A 19642-nucleotide genomic window follows, 5' to 3' on the forward strand; every position below is an offset into this window, starting at 1 on the left:
CAGCAGAGCTATTTTTCTAGAGGCCCAGCGCAGCCTCATGCGTGTTCAGGGTACCTGAGCTTAGCCCCCAGCTTTCTTCCCTTCTTCCCCCTCCACCAGCTTGCAAGGCTGGAGGTGGCTTCAGGCACCGTCCTCCGCGGGGGAGAGGGCTCCAGCCCCGAGCCACCAGCCAGGCGGTGGCCCTGCACCCCCGGCCTGGCCCACGAAGCTCATCCCCATCCACCTTCTGAGCTTGGGGCCGGACACCAGGCAGCGGGGCTGAGCTTTAGCAGGTCGTACTAGCCCCACACTGCTCCGGGCACAGAGGAGCCGTCTCCTGCCCGGGCAGCCCACGTCTCTGGCAGCGAGAGGGGAAGGCAGGCAGGCAGCAGCAGGCAAAGCGGCCAGGCAGGAGCCGGCAGCACACAGGATCGCAGCCTCACCAGTGAAACGGCGCTGGGACCAGGGGAGGTGAGGTTCCTCCAGCCCCAGCCTTGTATGGGACGGCGATCGAGCGATGCCCAACCTGACCTGCACGTCTCCCTCGAGCTCTCCTGCCACCAGCAGCTTTTCCCAGTCTCCCCACCCTGCTCCTCACTGGAAGCGCAAGCGGAGTCTCCCTGGGAAATACTGCAGGGCCGGAGCCTGTCCTGGCCGGCCGGAGGACTGAAGTCAAGGAGGATGCTCTGCCTCAAGGCGCGATGAGCTGCCGGGGTGGGAACGGGCATGTTCTTCCAAACCACGCTCCCGGGCAGCTCGGTCCTCCCCCCCTTCCCACGGGACCACCCTGCCCTTCCCTCTGCCAGGCACGGGGACCCATCGCTTTCTCCTCACCTGCCTCAACCCTTCCCAAGGCAAATCCTGACGCACCTTCTGCTGTCCCCACCCCAGACCCTGCCGGCGCCGGGGTCAGGCCCCTCGCCAGGGGCTGGAACCCCGGGGGGGTCATTCCCGCTGTGGGGGGGTACAACCCAGACCCACGGGAGCCATGAACACGCGACCACGCAAGCGGCTGCGCTCGCCAATGTGTTTAATTCTCACATACACACATGGGACAAACCCCCTCGCCACCGGGGAGGCTGGGGCAGAGCACCCACCGGCTTCACCGAGGCTTTGCCGCGCTGTGCCGGGGAGGTGGGGAGCACCCACAGTGCGTGGGAAGTCCAGTGATGGCGGAGAACGGGCGAGTTCAACACAAAGGAAAAACAGGAGAGCGCAGAGCACGGGGAGCCTGCTGCCACCGCCCCGACGCCGGACTGGGCCACACCAGCTCCAGGCTGGTGCCGCGGCCGCTGCCCAGCCAGAGCGAGTCAGTAGCCTTCATCCGCCCAGGTGATCTCGTAGTCGGGATACTTGGCTTTCAGCTTCTCCGTAGTCACGGAGTGGTCCGCTCGCCCAAAGCCCTGGCAGAGGAGTGAGGGTCCCGAGGTAGTGCCGAGGCGGTTACCACCCACAGGAGAGCTCAGCGAAGCCCCGGGGCGGCTCACCGCAACCAGAGGCTCCGGTAGCCGCCGCCGGCAGCGGAAGACGCCGCTGAGCCCGTGTCTATGAAAGACCGATGGGCTCCAATCCCTGCGTGGCAGCGGCTCAGAGCGCGGGCAGCTCGGCCTGGCTCCAGCGCCAGGCAGCAACGGCGCCCAGGCAGGGGGACGGTGCCACCCTGGAGATGGGAAACTGGCACCAGTGTCGCCGGCACCGGTATCCCCGCCACTGGTGTCCCCGGCACCCTCCTGGGGGCACGCAGGGGGACACCCAGGGGACCCGGGCACCCCCAGGTCGGCCCTGGCAGCACCGCTCGGCCCTTCTGCTCCCGAGGGGACGCGGTGCCGCTTCGGCCCCGAGCGGCGGGACGGGCACGGACACCCCTGCCGCCGTCGGGAGGGAGAAGCCGCCTCCACGGGTGGGTCCCCCCCCCCGCACCCGTGGCCCCACCCGTGGCCCCTCGCTTACCACCGAGTACCCGTAGACGTGGATCCTCCTCTCCTCGGGGCGGTGGGAGAGGCGGCCGCCCCCCAGGCACTCGCAGCCCAGGCCCTGCTGCGCCAGCTCCTGCGCCGTCCGCTCGTACAGGTCGGCTGCGGGGGGAGGGAGCCGTGGGACGGGGACACGCGGGGGGGGGGGGGGGGGGGGGGCGACCGGGGAGGGGGCGTGGGCGGGCAGGGGGATCCCCCGGGGGGGGGGGGGCACGGGGAGCCGCCGCGCGCGGGCGGGCCCTCCCGGGGCAGCCCCTCGCCAGCTCCCGGTGGAGCGGGCCGCGGCCTGGGGCAGCCTCAGCCGCTCCCCTCGGTACCCCCGGGGACCCACCGTGGTACCCTCCCCCCCGCCCCCCCCCGCCATCCCCGGGGACCCCCCGGCGCCCCTCACCGTGGTACTCGGCCCAGCCGTGGCCCCGCACGATGTCCTTCCCGGGCCCGCCGGCCGCGCGCACGCGCAGCAGCACGTACTTGAAGACGCCGCCGCCGTCGATCTCCACCTCCGCCACCCCCGGCAGCGCCGCCGCCGCCGCCGCCATCGCGCCCGCCCCGCCGCCGCGCCCCGCCCCTACCGCCCCGCCGGCCAATCAGCGCCCGCGGCTGCGCGGCCACGCCCCCTCCCGAGGCCCCGCCCCATCCGGGGGCGGAGCCCCGCCCGCAGCGGGGCGGGGCGAGGGCCGGGCTGGGCCGCGGCGCAGGCAGGGCGCAGGCAGGGCGCAGGCAGGGCGCAGGCAGGGCGCAGGCAGGGGCGGCCGGTGCTGCGTGAGGCAGCCCCGGGTGAGCGGGGGTGGGTGGCGGAGGTGCCAGCCTTTGCCCGTCCTCTGCCCCCCGCCCCTTCCCCGCCACCCCCGGGGGCGGCCCCGCAGCCCGGGCCCCGCCGCCGTCGCTCCCCGGCACCTCTCGCCGCCGGCCGGGCCGGTGCCCCCGCTGCCCCCCGGCCGCCGTCGGGCCCCCCCCCACCTGCCCCATGCGGATCCTCCGCCCCGAGCTCCCGGCACCGTGGCCGGGCTCCTCGGCAGCACCGCGGCCGCCCCCACCCTCCCCGGGCACCCCTGGGCCAGCGTGGGCACCCAGGGACCCCCCGCCCTGCCCCGCACCCAGGGCCCGTACCCCCCACCCAGAGGCCTCACGAGCTCCTGGGTGCCGTGCAGACACCCTTATAGGGTCCCCGCTGCACCTAAAGGCCGTACAGTAACATGCTCAGGACACACAGACACTATAGGAACAGACACCTTGTGCAGCCCAGCTCCCACCCGCCAACCATATAGGGCCACCGCAGACCCTATAGAGCCACCGCAGACCCTACAGGGCCACCGCAGACCCTATAGAGCCACCACAGACCCTACAGGGCCGCCAGCAGCACCCACGGACTCGGCACAGCCTCAGCGGCACCGCGGTGCTCCGGGGACCCCAGGTGCCGGGGGCACGGCCCGGGAGGGCTGGGCAGGGCCCTGGGCGCAGGCAGGGTGCGTGGGGGGCTCTGGGCATGCAGGCAGCCCGTGGGTAGAGGCTGGGGGTGCCCGCACCCTGGCCAAGCACCGCTCACCCTGCGAGGGCTCGGCAGGATCTTGCCAGGATGCTGGCTGGGACCCGTGCCCCGCGGCAAGCCTTGGCCCCTGCTCCCGTCCCCCCAGGGCCTCCCCCAGCCCAGCCCCGCGCCGCTCTGGCTGTGCCCCCCCAGTCGACGCCGGCCGCCCGCAGCCCATCGCAGCCTCCTCCCCTCGGTGCCGCATCCGCGAGGGGGGTCCCCGTCCCACCGTGCCAACACCTATCTACAAAGGGGGGGGAGCCGGGGGTGCCGGGGGGGGTCCCCACCCCACGTTCACATGATGTCGTCCAGGAGGTTGGGGCTGGCCACCCAGTCGAGGGTGCGGGGCTCGGAGGCTGCCATGATCATGCACATGAACTGTTTGCCTGTCCTCTTGTCGATGGGGTAGATGGTGGTGGGGGTGAAGCGCTTGTTGCTCTCCACGAAGTCGCAGAGCTGCTCATAGACGGCGGGGAACTCGTGCCGCAGGAAGACGCCGCGGATGCGCAGCTCCCGCTGGATGTTGATGAAGCAGACCTCCCGCGCCTTGCGGCCCTCCTCCCCCTCCTTGTCGATGTCCGCTGTGCCGGGCGGGGGTGTCAGGATCAACGTCTCCATGTCCCGCTCCTTCTTCAGGATCTTCTTCTCGGGGCTGGAGGAGGCTAAGGCCACCTTGGCGTATTTCCTGACCGTTGGCACCTGCATCTTCGGCGACGGCCTCTCCGGCACTTTTTGGGTGACGGCCACAGTTACATTCAGGAGGAAACATTCATCGGGGTCGTACTGGTTGCCTGTCTCCCGCAGCTCCCGGGCGTACTCCCCCAGGTTGTCTGAGTAGCTCTCCAGCTCCCGCAGGGACAGGTAGGTGGGGGACATCAGCAGGCTCTCCAGCCCGAACTGGAGGAAATTCTCAGCCGAGCCGGCGTTGGGGAAGCCCAGGAAGAGGACGCCGCGGCCGCGGGAGAGGTAGCCCACCTTGGCGATGCGCGAGAAGGCCTTGTGCACCTCGGCGTTCTCCCGGCAGAACTGCAGGACGTGGCGGCAGACGCTGCCCACGCGCCCGTAGACGCAGCTCTCCTTGTGTGTGTCCCAGTCCTCGCGGCGGCAGTGCCGGGAGCAGTAGTAGGTGTAGCAGCTGTGGCATGACTTGAAGTAGAGGCAGGCGTTGAACATGGTCTCCGTCCGCCGGCACTTGGCGTTGGAGCACATCATCATGTCGTCCTCCTCCGCGCTCAGGTCGGGCGAGCAGTTCTCCGGCGACTTCTCGAAGGGGCCGACGGAGAGCGGGGCGGGCGGCGGGCGCGGGGCGCTGGCACGGGAGCTGGGACCCGGCTGCTCCTTCGTGGGTCGGGGTCCCTCGGGCATGCCGGGGGGGACCCTCCTGCCCTCGCCCCGCCGGGGGGGCCCTGGGGCGCTGCTGCTCAGGAGCTGCTTGAGCTGCTCGGCGAGGCTGTCCCTGTCCCCGGCGCGGTGGCCTGGCGCCGGCTTGTAGTCGATGACGAGGTCGGTGATGAGCTCGTCCAGCTGCTCCAGGCTGCGCTGGCGCCCCGAGCCGCTCTCCCTGGGGGCGGGCTGCGGGGTGCAGGGCACGGCGTAGGGACCACGCTCCCGCCCCCCATCCAGCATGTCCCAGCTGGCCGAGCGCCTCTCGCTCCTGCCCAGCCCGTCGGCGCGGATGTCGTTGTCGGTGATGGTGATCTCTGGTGTGACGTACCAGGAGCGGCCCGGGGGGCCGCGGCTGCCGTCGGCGTGCACCCTCTCGAGGATGGAGCTCTCCGAGAGGGACAGGGCGGCGTAGCGCTTGGGCGAGCTTGACAGGTTGATCACCACCGGCTGCCGGCGCTCCTCGGGGGATAAGGCACGGTGGTGCTCCTGGGCGAGCAGGTTCTCATAGCTGCGCCCGCGCTGCAGGACCTCCTCCCTGCGCACCGCCGGCGCCAGGATGTTGTCCCAGGATTTGGAGTAGTGCTGGGTCTCCCGGCCCAGCCGCGGGGGGGTTACGCCATAGCTGGCGTGCCAGGAGGAGAGCATGGCCTCGCGCCCGGCCGGCTGCGGGGCGAAGCGCGACACTTGCAAGGTCTGGTAGGGCAGCGCGCCCCGCTCGGGGCAGTACCAGTCGCTGAAGTGCAAGGGCTGGGCACTGCGGGGCGGGGGGCACGTCCGCGACAGCACCTCCCGCTCCCGGTACTTCCCGTAGTCCTCGGCGTAGAAGACCCGGGCGGAGGAGCCGAGGGCCGGGTACGTCCGGGCGTCCTCGGTGTAGATGGTTTTGACGGGGGTGCCGCGGGGGGCGTAAAAGCGGGGCTCGTCCCCGTAGAAGGCGCGGGCGGGCGCCTCCTGCACCGGGTAGCCCCGCGCCTCCTCCACGTACAACGTCCGGGGTGGCACGGTGTGGACAGCAGCTTTGGCCGGGTCCTCGGCATAAAAGTGCTGGGGGATGCTGTGGCGGCTGGGGTAGGGGTAGCTGGCGTAGCCAGAGCTGCGGAGGGGCACGGCAGGGCTGGGGCACCGCGCTGGCTCCTCCGCATAGAAGAACTTGGCAGGGACGCCGGGGGCCGAGAAGGTCATGCAGCCCCTCTCGGGGTACTCCCTGAACTCCCGCGAGGCCGGCACCGGCACCGTCTGGTACGCCAGCGCCCGGGGGTCCGCCTCGTAGTACTCGCCGGGGTAGGGCAGGAGCGGGGGGTCCCCGCTGTAGGAGTCGCTGGGGGTGGGCGTGCGGGACGCAGATGCCTGCCTGCTCCCCGGCACTGCCAGGCTGCGGGCAGCCCCGGGCGCGCGGGGCCAGCGCGGCAGTTCCTGCCGGTTCTGGGCTGCCCGCAGGTTGCGCGCCGCGTGCACCAGCACCGCCTCGTCTGGCTTGATGTCCACCCGGCACTTGACGTGGGGGCTGGCGCCCATCTTGGTGCCCGGCCCCTCCTCGAAGCAGTTGCTGCCCAGGCAGAGCGGGGAGATGCGGCTGACGCTGCTGCGCTGCGGCTGCAGCTTGATGGGGTGCACCTCGTTAGCCAGCGCCCGCAGGGGAACCTGTGTCTCACGGCGCGGTGAGGGCTCGGTGCGGGAGGGCTCCCGTGCCACCCGCAGTGCCTCCCGCCCACGCCGGACCGGTGGCGGCGACGCCGAGACAGCGATGGGCACCGGGGTGAAGGTGGACTTCACCCGCGGTGCGCTCTTGGAGCGGGCGCGTCGCTTCGGCTCGCTCCTCGGTGGAGGAGCTCTGCCGGCGTAAGGGTCCGGCTTTGGCGGCGCCCGCCTGCCCGGCGGCCCCGGCGTGGGCTCGGGGGTGCCGGGGCGTGGGCAGGGGTGCTCCATGGCCGGGGGGGTGCCCAGCTGCTCGTCCAGTGACTCGAGGAAGTCAAAGCTCCTGCAATGGCGCTTGTTGAAGGGCTGCGGCTCGCGGGGCAGGGACGAGGACATGGAGGCGTCACATTGTGCCAGGGGCTGGCAGACGATCGAATCCCCGGGGGCTGCGGTGGCCACCTTTATGTCTTGGTACACCGTAGACACCAGGATGTCAGGTGGGTCCGTTCGTGTCATCTTAAAAGCGACTCTTCTCCCGCCAGCTCCCCTTCAGACGGCCTCAGAGGAAGGCAGCCGGCCCTGCAAGAGAACAGACGGGGCACCTAAATCCCGGCGGGGACCTCGGGGAGCCGCGATGGCACTGGACAAATCCCCACCGCTCCCGGCTTGGGGGCGGATTTCGGCCACCTCTTCAGAAATGGGGGCTTGGGGGCACCCCAGCCTCCGCTGCTGCTGTTAATGGTCGGGTCCCGGCTGGGGGAAGAAGCTGGAAAAAGGCTCCAAATCCAGGGTACAAAGAACGGAGCAGGTGGCAGGGCACCCGTGGGTGCACCGGGTGCTGCGGGGTAGCCAGGGAGGGGTGCCAGCTCACCGTGGGAAGAGGAGGCCGCTGACCGCCCTGCCCCTGTTCCTGGGGTGCAGGACATGGGGACCCCCTGGCAGCGTCACGGGAAACGGCAGCTCTGAACGGGGCCGGGGAGACCCAACACCGCGGTTTTCCGTAGCGGGAGAGGAACGCGTGCCTGGCCCCCGCTGTGAGCATCTGAGTGGCTGCAGGGTCTCCTGGGCCCATGCTTGCCCACGTCCCAGCCCACGCTGCACCCAGTGCCACGGGCAGCACCGGCAGGAGCATCACCCAGGGATGGGTACCACGAGCACCCACCGTGGCGGCTGGGAAGCCCACGCAGCTCTGGGGCTGCGGGGGGGCAGGAGCCATACCCCCTCCCCGTGGAGGCTGCACCCACCGTGGCCCACGAACGCCTCTGCGGGGTGGCAAGCCCCGGCTGCTTGCAGCCGCATGGCTCCCTGCGTCTCCTCCGGACCGGCACGGGCGGCAGTGAGGGCTCACAGAGGGGTGCCGTGGCCAGTGCCCCAACCCCACGGGACAGCAGCGGCTCCTCCATTGCTTCCCATGGCTCTGAGCAGGACGGACCAGGGTCCCTCCGCAATAACCCCGTGCCAGGGGGGCTGTGCTGGCTCAGCACCCACCGCCTTTGTGCTCTCCCGTGTCCTGCGGCCGGGACATGTCTCCTGCCTGGGCCGTGGGCTGGAGAGCAAGCAGGATGGCGGCTGCGGCTCCCATGGGACATGGGGTCTGGCACCCACTGCGCACCAGTGCCGTGCATCCCACCCACTCCGGGGCGATGCCGCGCAGGTGACCGGGGATGGCAGACCCCCGACTGCACGGCTCCCCGGCCACAAGCGTGGCACAGCTGTGCGCCAAGGGGGGACGTCAGCACGAGCCCCCCAGAGCGACCGGGGGCGCAGATGAGGTTTGCCCACAGGACCTGGTGGGTTGTGGCACTGATCTTCACTGACAGCCCACCCAGAGCCGGCTGCAGGCTGCTGTCGACACCAACCGGCTTGGCCCACGGCGGGGATACCCGGCCAGCTTTACCGCTCATCACATCTGTGAGGGTTTGGTTTTTTGGCCACCTGGGCAAGGGGCCCGGGCGCGCAGGTGGGTGCCGGCGGCTCCATCAAACACTAAAGGTGCACGGGAATGGCCAGCAAAAGGCATTTGGCTTCAAAGAGCAGCAGAGGACCACAGGGAATGTGTTGCTGGGAGAAAAGGAACAGACTTTATTTGGCAAGCAGCAGTATCGACTACGCAGAGATGGGGAGGGGGGGCTTGGGTTCCCCCTCCTTGCCCGGATAAAGCCCTGTCTCGCTCCGAAGCTGGGGGGACGGATGCTGGAGCTGGGGTGAAGCGGGAAGGCTGGGGGGTGTCTGTCCCTGGGGGGGCTGTGGAGCCCAGTGGCTGGGGAGAGCTTGTTGCCAGGAGGAGATGGGGATCCCGGTGCCTCCGGGGCTGTGGGGACAGGTTTGCACCTGTAGCGGTGGCTCCACATCAGCCCCGCTGCATTACAACGCTTGGGAGCTGGGCCGGATCCAGGAGGGCAGCACCCCACGCCGCGGCGATGCCGACAGTGGCATTAGGAAGCCCATCCCTGCGGCGTCGGGGCAGCTGGCGGGCAGGGAACCGCGGCCCAGGGTCCTACCTGGTCTGGCGGCAGCCGGGACGGGGTGGGTGGGCTGAGCTGGCCGAGGGCCCCGCGGCGGCTCCATCCCAGCGCTGCAAAACAAAAGAGGTACATGAGGGCCCCGGGAAACCCCCGGCCACGGCAGGGAGGTGGCTGCTGGGACCATGGGGGACCTCGGGGGGACAACGAGCACCCTGAGACCCCCTGCAGCCGCAGCCGGGCTGAGCCAAACTGAACTGCAGCCCGGCGAGGCCACTGTGTGCGTCCCTGTGCCCTGGGGATGTGGGCACCGCATCCCACGGGCACCGGCACGTCCCCCCGCCCACCCCGGCAGCCCCCCGCAGAGCCGCGCGAGGCCGTGGCGGCGGGGGGACCTGGGGACAGCACGGCGCTGGCATCCCCAGCGCTGCCCGGGGTTGCCATGGTTTCTCCAAATTATTCCTCCTCTGCGAGGCCAGCGTGGGTGCGTGGGGAGGCTGCCGGGGCGGCGGCGCTGCGGGGGGCCGGGGGGAGCCGGGACTTTGCGGCACCGCAGGGAGAGCAGAGTGCCCGCAAAGCCGCAGGCACCCTCTGCCCATAGCGGGGACAGAGCCGGGACGGCCCCGCCAACGCTGCCGGTGCCCGCTGCCACCGCGCCCCCACACCCCACCGGTCCCCAACGCTGGGTCCCCTCCGCAGGGAGAGAATTTCGCATCCCCCTCTGCTCTCCAGCCCCTGCCTGGTGGGCACCGGGTGCCCCGCGTCGCCCCAGCCCTGCTGGCTCCCGGTGGGCACCGGCCTCCCTGCCCAGGGTCTCCACGCTGTCACCCTGGGGATGCTGACAGTGGCTGGCAGTGCTGCGAGGGCTGCCGGTGCCCACCGAGCTCCTTGCCACGGGAGCCACCCCCCGGGGGCACACGGCCCCTGGGGACACAGCCAGCCCCGTGCCCGCATCCCCACCCCAGCAAGGACCCGGGTGGTTTGTCACAGAGCCCCCGGTGCTGAGCAGGACACACGGACACCTCTGCCCAGCCTGTCCCCAGGCGGGACGCCCCGGGCCAGCCCACAGGACCACCCCACGGCTCAACCTGGCACCGCTGCGGAGCCTGGTGCCACCCATGTGCCTCAGCACCCAGCCCTGCACCCGCCGCTGCCCATGGGGCCTTGCCTGCAGCCGGGAGCTGCCCTCGCTCCCAGCCTGGCACCCCACGCTGGCCAGCACGCTGCTCCTGCCGTGCCGCACGTGAGCGACCAGCCGCCGGCAGCTCTGGCCCACCACAAGGGTGCTGGGGACCGGGAGCGACCCTGGGCCCATGGGAGGCTGCCAGGAACGGGGTCGCTGCCTGCATGCACCACGTGCAAGCTGTGCAGTGGGGCCGTGCAGTGCACGCTGCGCTGCCCGGGCACCGCAGCACCCTGCCTGTGTGCTGCCCACCCGCTGCCTGCCCCATGCCCACGGCAAGGGTGCTGCCTGCCTGCTCTACTCTAAGTGCTCTGCCAGGGCACTGCCTGCAGCCTGCCCCCTCGCTGCCTGCACTCACCGCACCAAGCACGCTGCCAGGGCGCTGCCCCTCAGCCTGCCCCTGCTGCCTGCACACTGCCCTCACGCTGCCTGCGCACTGCCTGGAGCACGCTGCCAGGGCACTGCCCGACGCGCTGGCAGCCTGCTGTCCCCACGCTGCCTGTGCATCGCCCCAAGCTGCCTGCACGCACCGCCCTGCCAGCGCGCTGCCCCGCAGCCTGCCCACGCTGCACCGAGCGCTGCCAGGGCACTGCCAGCACTGCCTGCCCCACGCACACAGCAAGGGTGCTGCCTGCACACGCTGCCCTGTGCACGCTGCCCGGGCATTGCTCCACGCCCTGCCTGCACGCTGCCTGCACACGTCCCACTGAGCAGACAGGCAGCGCACTGCCTGCCTGCGTGCTGCCTGGGCGCACTGCACCGGGTACGCTGCCAGCACACTGCCTACACATGCAGTGCACCGAGCACGCTGCCACTGCACCGCCCCGCAGGCAGCCCCAGCGCGCTGCCAGCACACGCTGCGCTGCACCGAGCTCACCGCCTGCCGCGGCCCTGCGGGCACTGCCAGCAGGCCGGCAGCACCCGCGCTGCCCCGAGCACGCCGGCGGTGCCTGTGTCTGGAAGCTCGGCCAGGGCAGCATCTCGTGCGCGCTGCAACCACCGTGCTGGTGCAGGCGACGCTGGAGGTACCGCCGGCGCGCTGCTGCGGGTGCAGTGCCCGCGCGCGCTGCACCGTGGGCACTGCCATCCCACGGCCCCGCTGCGCGAGGCCTGTGCGCTCCGTGCGCGCGCCAGGCGGGCGCTGGCGGCTGACGCTGCCGGTGCACGCGCTGCCCGGGCACTGCCCGCACAGGGAGCTGGCACACGACGCTGCCCGCGGCGAGGGAACCCGCTGCCCCCCGGCCCCTGCCCTGTGCCTGTGGCAAACAGACACCCCCCCCCCCCGTGCCAGCCCCAGGGCCCCCCCCCGCAGCGCCCTGCGCCCCTGCGGCGTTGCCCCTCCACGCACCCCCCGCGCCCCCCAGCCCGGAGCCCTGCCCGTGCCCCCCAGCCTGCGCGCCCCTGCCCCCCCCAGCCCCTGCCCTCAGCCCCCCAGGCTCCCTGCACGGCCCCAGCCCCGCTGGGTGCCCCAGCACCCGCTGCTCTGCCTGCACCCCTGGAGGGGCTCATCCTGCCGGGGGGAGCAGCACCCCCAGCCCAGGGGGGGACCCCCGGTGCTGGCACCCAGCCGAGGGGGGAGCAGCACCCCAGGGGCAGCCAGGGACGCCCCGACCCCGGCAGCCCCCGGCCCCCCACCCTGGGGGGGCGCCCGCAAAGGGGCAAGGGCGGGGGGGCGGGGGACCCGGGGCGGGTGGGGGCTGCGTGGGGCGGCCCCGGGGGGATCGGGGCTCTCCCGGGCGCTGCCGCCGCCGCGTCCCGCAGAGCCCAGGGCGGTGGCCCCGGGCACCCCCCGCGCTGCGCAGCGGCGGCACCGGCGGCACCGGGCGGCACCGGCAGCACCGGGCCCGCTGGGCCGCGCAGGGCGCTGAGCCCGGCATCACCGGGAACCGGGGCGAGATGCCCCGGCCCGGGCACTGCGGAGCGCTGGGGTGGGGAGGAGATGGGATGGGGACGGGGATGGGGGACACGGGGTGCGATGGGCCGGGATGCCGCGGCCCGGGGACGCGGGATGGGGCTGGCCCCGGGGGGCCCGGAGGGATGGGGGGGCACAGGGGGGCGGGATGGAGAGGGGGATGTGGGGCACGGGGGGCTGGGGAACACGGGGGGGGGGGGCATGGGGGGATGGGATGCGATGGCCGGGGGGTCGCGGGGGGTGGCCCGGTCGGGGTCCCCCGGGAGTGCGGCAGGCCCCAGCCCCCGCCCGCGCCCCCCTTACCTGCTCCGCGCCCGCCGCCCCGGCGGCCCCCCCGCCGCATCCCCGCCGCCGCGCTAGGCTGGGGCTGCCGCCGCCCCGGCGGCCATGGCCCGGCCCGGCTCCGCCCGGTCCGGCACGGCACGGTCCGGTAGAGCTCGGCTCGGCTCGGCTCGGCTCGGCTCGGCTCGGCTCGGCTCGGCTCGGCTCGGCTCGGCCCGACGCTCCACCGCGGCCGCCCGGCTCCGCCGCCGCTTGTTTTCCCATAAATACGGCAGGCGGAGTTACCGGCGGGGCCGGGACCGGGAGCCACCCACCGGCGCCGCCCCCGGCCCCGGTCCCCATCACCGGGCCCCGGTCCCCGGTCCAGCTGCGCTCGGCCCCGGCCCCCATCCCCGCCCCCCGGCAGCATCCCCCCGCCCACGGCGGGACCCCCCCGGCCGGGTCTGGGGGACCCCCGGCGCCCCCGCACCCCGCTCCCGGTGCCATCCCCCCGCACCCCGGCTGCGGGCACATGCCGGACCCCCGGTGCCCCCGGACGAGGCACCGGCATCTCCCGGAGAGGTGCCGGGGGGTTCAGCCCCACGTCGCGCGCCGTCAGCCCACCGCCCCTGCGGGTGTCGTGCCCCCGTGGGCGCCTGCCCTCGTGCCGCAGCCCCCCGGTGCCAGCAGCCCCCCGGGCCCGTCACCGCCATCACCACATCCCGCCTGACCTTGGCGCATCACCGCGGCCCTGCCCGGCCGTGGCCAAGCGGGCAGCGAAATCCCCCGATAAGCTCCTCTGTGGAGCGGCCTCCTTTTCCCAGAGGCGCTGGGGCTGCCTCTGCCTGCGGCGGCCGGAGCCCGTGGGGGGACGCTCAGCGACGCAACGGGCAACGCGCCGAGACGGGCAAAGGTGGCGTCCGACGGGCTCTCAGCGTGCAATGGCCCCGACACCGGAGCTCTGCCTCAGTTTCCCCATCTCCCACCTCCTTGAGCCAGCCTCCACTGCCCGCAGCCCCGAAGGCACCACCGGTGCCGCCGAGGGGCCCAGCGCCTGCGGGTGCCCCAGCAAGGGGCCTCGGCACCGGGGACCCAGCGGGAGCCCTGAGCCCAGAGCTGAGGTCTGCCGCCCTCCGCGTGTCTGCACGGTGGGCGCGTACCGGGATTTGCTTGATTACAAATTCTTCTCTAGCCAAGACCCTTCCCTCCCTCCGCTGCGGCACCGGGAGCATCCTTCCGTGGTCTCCCGTGTCCCCCGTGCCTGCGCCGGGCAGAGGAGCGCCGGGGCGAGCGCGGGGTCTGCAGCACGCTGCCGTGGCCGTGGCTCCTGCAGGAACGCAGCCTGGGCTGATGCATTTTGCCCCAAAAGGCCCCCTCCGCTCCCAGGGACGCTGTGGGCACGGCCAAGCCCACCGGGGCCGGTGGCCTGCGCCCTGCCTGGGACCGGGCTGAGCCCCAGGAACTCATTGCACAGATGAGGGGTGCAACAGCTGGGCGGGGGGGGGCTGGGGAGCGGGGGCAGCTAATCCCTGCTGCACGGACGGGGCCAAGCGGCACCCAGGGCCCTGGGGCCGCGCTCAGCCAGGCCCCGCCGGCCCCCCCAGCACTTCCATTTGCCTCCCCGCAGGACGCGGTGCTCGGGCTGCCGGTTCGGCCGCTCCTGCTGCCCCCGGCTTCCTGCCCCCGCGGCCCCCGCCGTGCCGCTCCATCTGCTCCCCGCCTGCCGCCGGCCCCGCGCCAGCCAGCCCCGCGCCGGAGCTGAGCACTGGCGAGGCTCGTGACGCGGTCGCTGATGCGTGCGGGAGCGCGGGTCGGGCCAGCCCACTGCCCGGGGGGGACCGGGGCTCAGCATCCCCCAGGGGTGCCGTCACCCAAACGATGCAGGAGCCCAAATCCTACGGGAACGCATGGAGGCCCAGCATGGAGGATGCCGCTGCCAGGCGGGCACAGAGGTGTCCGCCCTGAGGGTTCCCCTGCGGTGCCACCCTCTGTCCCTGCAGCTGTGGCCCCGGGGGACACCCGCGTAGATCGGGGTCACCCCTCCAGAGCTCTGCGCTTCAGGACAGCCATGAGGCCTCGGCTGCCCGAGGGCAGGGGACGGGCGGGCTGGACCCTGTCCCCGTGGCCCCGTGGCGAGGGGTGGTGGGACCCTCTGCTCCCCCTGTGCAGCTGCTATTTTAGGCTGGAAAGTGCTGAGGGATCCAACCGGACCACGGGCACGACTCCACGCCACCGGACGTGGCAGCGCCATGGCATGTGCTGAGGTCACTGGGGCTGTGGACACCTCCTCCTCTTCCTCCTTCTCCTCCTCCTTCTCGTGGAGCCAGGGGCAGCCTGGAGGAGAGGAGAAGGGGAAGATCCCAGAGGAGGAGGATGGAGCCGAAGGCTGTGGCCACACTGGCTGTTCAGGGCTCGCTGGGAGCCGGGCAGAGGGGCTCTGGTGGTGGCTGGCACCTCCTGAGCACCGGGGCACGCTGCTGCTTCGGGCTGTGGCACCCCTGGGCACCCAGGGAGGGGGGGCAGCCCCAGCCCGGCCCCATGGGTGCTGAGAAGCCCCGGGGTGACCCTCAGGGGGCTGCCCCCGGCTCTGCGCCCGCTGCCCGCAGGGGCGGCAGCCCCCCGGATGGAGGAGACCCCCTCGGCACAGCCCTGGCAGCAGCCCCACGCGAGCAGCAGGGCTCTGCGGGGAGGGACGGGGCTGTCCTCCACCCCTGCGCGGAGGACGGTGGTGTTGGGCCCTCACCATGGCTGTGCAGGTCCAGGCTTGTCCCTGGCTGAGCGGCCGGGGGCCCCTGTCCTGCTGGCGGGGGACATGTGAGCGGCCAGAGGGACGACACGAGCCGGGACTCGTTCCTGCAGCCCTGCAAGAAAAAGGCCAGCCCAGCGCCTGTCCCCAGGCAGGAGCAGCTTCTGTCCCCGTGTCTGGGGTGCGTGGCCCGGTTGCCCCGCCGTGGCTCACCGTCAGGGCCAGGAGCAGCCAGGCTGGGCCGGTGCGGGGGCGAACCCCCTCTTCTGCGGGGGTTTCTGCCTGCTCGGTGCTGGGCCCTCCCCAGGCCCAGCGGGGAGCGGAGCCAAGATGTGCGCTGCATCCCCGTGACTCGGTTTCCCCGCCAGCAGCACACTCCCGCCCTGGTCTCTGCTGACAGCGGCTGGGGAGAGGCCCCGCCATGCTGCGCAGGCAACCGTGGCTGTAGCTGTTCACGCGGATCATTTACTGACTGCCGGCGCGCGCGGTGCTGCGGCACGCCCTGGCTCTGCCGGGGAGGCCGGGGGTGGGCAGCACAGGCTGGGGCTGAGGGCTTGGTTTGCGCATCTCCCCGTCACCCCACGCAGCATGCCCCGGTTGCCGTGTCTGCATGTGACAGACTCAGTTCTGCCGTGCCCTGGCCAAGGGGGAAACTGAGGCACAGAGGAACAACGTGCCCGCAGGTCACGCTGGGGGCCCGTGGTGATGCTGGGCGCTTGGCCAGCCCCGAGCAGGACAGACCTCGGTGTGGGGGGGAGGTGGGGGGTCACATCGCTGGTCCCAGTCCACTGGGGCCACGCTGGGAACGCAGCGCCGGGGGATGATGCAGACAAGGCAGCGCCTCGGGCCACCCACCACCCCTGTCCTCGAAGGCCACCCATCCCGCCCTGGCTGCAGCGGAGCTGGGCACCTCCTCGCTGCCATCCTGCTGGTCCTGGTGCCAGGGTCACCGAAAGCCCTGCTCCGTCCCTGGCTCTCCCGCCCATCATCACTGGTGCCTCCCTCGTGGGGACTCGCCGAGCCAGAGCGACGTGGCAAGGGACAGAGGAGGCTGGTGGGGACCAAGCGGACATGGGTGGAGGAGGACGGCTCCGGCCGTGCCAGTACGGGGCAGTTTTGAAGCTCGAAAGCCCTTTCTGGGCAGTTCCAAAATGCCATATCGCTCGGCCAGGAGGGTCAGGGCCTCACCGGGGAAGCAGGTTAGAGGCAGGACGAGGCGGGCAGCGAGGGAAGGGCTCCAATAAAGGGGTTTTCCCAGGACTCCCCCAGCCCCAGTCTGGCAGTGGGACTGGGGCACTGGTGTGGTGGTGTCAGGGGAACGCACGGCTCGCTCCGAGGGAGCAAAAGGAGCCGATTCCTCAGAGAAGCTCAGAAAGCAACTGGGGAAAAACAATTTGAAGGACGTTAAACATGAAGAAACACTGCCCACCTCTGAGAGGTGTCCACCATGGGAGAGGGCGGGATGGCACATCCGCACCCAGATGGACGCGCCTGGCGCTGGAGCTGCAAACCCCCTTGCTCGTCCTGATGGACCGGGCAGCCAGGCCGGTGCCGGCCACGCTCCGGGACGTGCTGAGCGGGCTGCGACAGGCTGGCAGATGCCAAGCAGCCAGCAGGTCCCAAAAATGCCCAGCCTGGGGAGACAGGGGCCAAGCTGCCCTCCCATGGGGTGCCCTTGCAAGCCCAGGTGACACCGTGGTGCTCGGGGCTGTCCGGGGCAGCGGGTGCCTGACGTGGCAGATCCCCACCAGCAGCTCGGGACCTGCAGCCGCCCGACACGGAGATGCCCACCTTGGTTTTGTTGGTGAAGGGCTGGCTGGCCCCGACGGCACAGCACCGAGTCGGGAGGGAGGCGAGCAGCCCTTGTGCGGGCTGGGCAGCTCAGCACGGGGACCGCGATGGGAAGCGACAGCGCGGCGCAGGCAGCCGCCAGCCTGTCCTCGGGGCCACCCGTGAGACGGAGCCCGGCGTCAGGGCGATTGCACCCGCGGGGTGACAGCTCGGCAAGACACGGGGCCGGGGCGCGACTCGAGTCGAGTGTGAGCAGCTCCAGTGAGGCAAGCGAGGAGACGGCTTCTGGGTCTCGCTTGGCTTCCCGACCGCGGCAGGAACAGCCGCACGGGAACCTGTGCCGTGCCACCCGTGGCCTGCGATGCCGGGGGAGGCGGGCAGGGGGTGGCTGCCAGCCCCGGGGTCGGTGTGGTGCTGGGTCACCCCCTGTGGGTGCTGCAGCCACCGAAGCAGTGCTTACCAGGGGGAGGCCTCCAGCACTGGGGGAACGGGGTGGGGCACCCCAAAATGGGATGGAGGGGCTGCGGCACCCACCCTATGGGAAATGGGGGTGATGGGCACCCAGCACCTTGCCGTGCCCCCAGGGGCCCTGGGGAGAGCCCATCTGGGAACCGAGGTGCAACGGATGGCACCAGGAAGGTGTCGGGGATGCTGCGCAATGCCCGGCTCCCTCCCACGCTGCTGAATTTGCAGCAGGGATTAATATTTGATACCTTCCCTGTGCCCTGGGCTCCTCATTCCCCGTTTGCCCTCCCCACTGCGTGGGTAGCCAAGGCGGGCGGTGCACCGCAGCCTGTTTGGGAATGGAGCATCTGCTGCAGGGCCAGCGGAGCGGCTTTGGGGTGGCCAGAGCCGGGGGCTGGCAGCCTTCACGCCCCCTCCCCTGCCTGCAGGAGAGGGGTGAGGTGGGCAGCAGCGCGGGCAGGCCTGGGGCAACAGGGCAGGACAGCGTCTGGGTGGGCAAGGGGAAGACCCCCCCCCCCCCCCCCCCCCGCAGGCAGCACCAGCGCAAGCTGCTGCGAAATCCCCCGTTTCCAAGGCAACGTGGGGATCCCACAGCTGGGAGTGAGGCAGAGCTGGGATGGGATGGGATGGGATGGGATGGGATGGGATGGGATGGGATGGGATGGGAGGGGATGGGAGGGGATGGGAGGGGATGCTCGCTGCTGCCCTGCCTGCTGGCTCACTTGCCCCTTGCTGCTGCCCGCTGGCCACCCCGCAGCTCGTGGTGGGGGGTGATGCTCTCATTTTCCCTGAGCGAGGAGCAGCCGAGCTGGCTGGCGTCACCGTGATGCCCGGGCTGGGTGCAGGGGGGTCTCCCCTCCTTCCAGCTTCTCTCCTCCTCTTTCCCTCCCATCACCGCCTTTCCCCCAGCTCTGAAACAAGGGAGAAGCTGGGCCCCACTGCCCGCTTCTGGGGCTCGGGAGGGAGCCGGCGCCTGCCCCGCAGCCCCCAGCGGCTTCGGTGGCAGACGAGGGTGAGTGTGGCCTGTAAAGCAGCTGCGGGCGTTAGGGTCCCTGCCTGCAAAGAGGGTCGTAAACCCCACACTCCTGCCTGCCTCCTTGGGAACGACGGGTCGGTCCCCAAAGGCCGGCAGGCAACGAGCCTTGAGCTTGAGCACAGGGCATCCATCTGCTGCCCCACAGCCGTGCCAGAGGCAAGGAGACACCCCGCTTGGGGTGCGCTGGCCCCCCACGGTGCCCGCGAGGAGGGGTCTCAGCGGTGCCCTGCCAGCGGGATGGCCGGCAGCGTGCGGTGGGAGCCGCGCCTCAGTGGCGCGGGCAGCACCGGCACCGGGCAGGGCTGCCAGGCGTCGCTCCAGGCTGCCCAAGCAATGCCACGTGCCAGCACCAGTCGCTCATCACCCCCCGAAGCCGTCAGCCCCCGCAGCGACGCGCGAACCGACTTCCTCGGCACTGGGCTGGTGGCTCTGACACTGGGCAGCGCTCGAGGCGGCAAGGCCAGGGTGGGAGCCCCCCACCTCGTACCCTTCCACGGAGCCGCTTCCCGCCGATGGCACAAGAAGGGGTGTTTCTCCTACCAGCCCCGGGGAAAAGCCTGCTCTTTTCCCAGCCTGCTGGCTCCTTCCCGCAGTCAGTCTGCAGACGCCAGCATGGTCTCCGTCTGCAGCTGCCACCCAGGCCAAACCTCAGGCACAGGCAGAGCTCCCCATGCCGACGCACGCTATCCGGGAGCAGGGAGAGGCATGCGGAGCGGGGGAGACCGGCATCTCTCAGGTGTCCCCTGCCACTGGGAGACACAGCAGCCTCCTCCTCCTCCTCCCCTCACCTCTGCGGTGACGGAAAGCCACTGCTTCCCCTCCTTGCTCCCACCATAAGGCAGAGCCTGCCAACAGTTTGGAGATAACTCGGGAGCTTTCTGGGCTCACAGGCTGGCTTGCTGCCCCATGGCAGTGTCCCGCATACAGACAGCACCTCTGCTTTAACCCATCCCGGTGCAGGGTTTCCTGCAGGCTGCTCCACACCTGAACCCGCGGCTTTAGCCGACCGCGCCGCATCTCACCTGGCCAAGGTCTGCCTGCGCCTATGGGACCCACGGGGCTCGGCCACGACGGCTCTCTGAAGGTGCCAGGGGATTATGTCCCTTTGCTCAGCAACTTTCCCTGTCAAGTGGTTGAAAGACAAAGCCTGGATACTCACCGTCAGCCGCCCTAGGAACACGTGTGACATGCCTGAGACGCTGAAGGCTTGTTTAGGAGGCAAACCCACAAGTTAAAAAGGCTCAGCCACTCGCCCTGATATCTTTAAGCAGCAGACTGAGCCGAC

The 19642-nt window shown here is 71.5% G+C and overlaps 2 protein-coding genes across 6 annotated transcripts; both read right to left on the reverse strand.

The window, feature by feature from the left end:
* Positions 1 to 992: 992 nt before the first annotated feature.
* On the reverse strand, positions 993 to 2512 carry PHPT1 (phosphohistidine phosphatase 1). Of its 2 annotated transcripts, none has more exons than XM_087753116.1 (3): positions 2344 to 2512; positions 1930 to 2028; positions 993 to 1382 (listed from the first exon to the last, which is right to left on the reverse strand). In XM_087753116.1, exons 1-3 carry the CDS (start codon positions 2489 to 2491, stop codon positions 1300 to 1302), a joined length of 330 nt encoding a protein of 109 aa, XP_087609242.1. In that variant the 5' UTR covers positions 2492 to 2512; the 3' UTR covers positions 993 to 1299. The 2 variants fall into 2 exon arrangements, with proteins under 2 accessions (XP_087609242.1, XP_087609241.1); XM_087753115.1 differs by having other exon boundaries at positions 1930 to 2054.
* Positions 2513 to 2989: 477 nt separating this feature from the next.
* Positions 2990 to 19642, reverse strand: AJM1 (apical junction component 1 homolog). Of its 4 annotated transcripts, none has more exons than XM_087752958.1 (3): positions 19517 to 19642; positions 9003 to 9076; positions 2990 to 7080 (listed from the first exon to the last, which is right to left on the reverse strand). In XM_087752958.1, exon 3 carries the CDS (start codon positions 7015 to 7017, stop codon positions 3775 to 3777), a length of 3243 nt encoding a protein of 1080 aa, XP_087609084.1. In that variant the 5' UTR covers positions 7018 to 7080; positions 9003 to 9076; positions 19517 to 19642; the 3' UTR covers positions 2990 to 3774. The 4 variants fall into 4 exon arrangements, with proteins under 4 accessions (XP_087609084.1, XP_087609086.1, XP_087609087.1 ...); XM_087752960.1 differs by lacking the exon at positions 19517 to 19642 and adding an exon at positions 19380 to 19481; XM_087752961.1 differs by lacking the exon at positions 19517 to 19642 and adding an exon at positions 13051 to 13138.

This window comes from Nipponia nippon, unplaced genomic scaffold (assembly GCF_047370975.1).
Source record: "Nipponia nippon isolate SJK-2023a ecotype South Korea unplaced genomic scaffold, ASM4737097v1 scaffold_16, whole genome shotgun sequence".
In the NCBI taxonomy this organism is placed as follows: Eukaryota; Metazoa; Chordata; class Aves; order Pelecaniformes; family Threskiornithidae; genus Nipponia; species Nipponia nippon.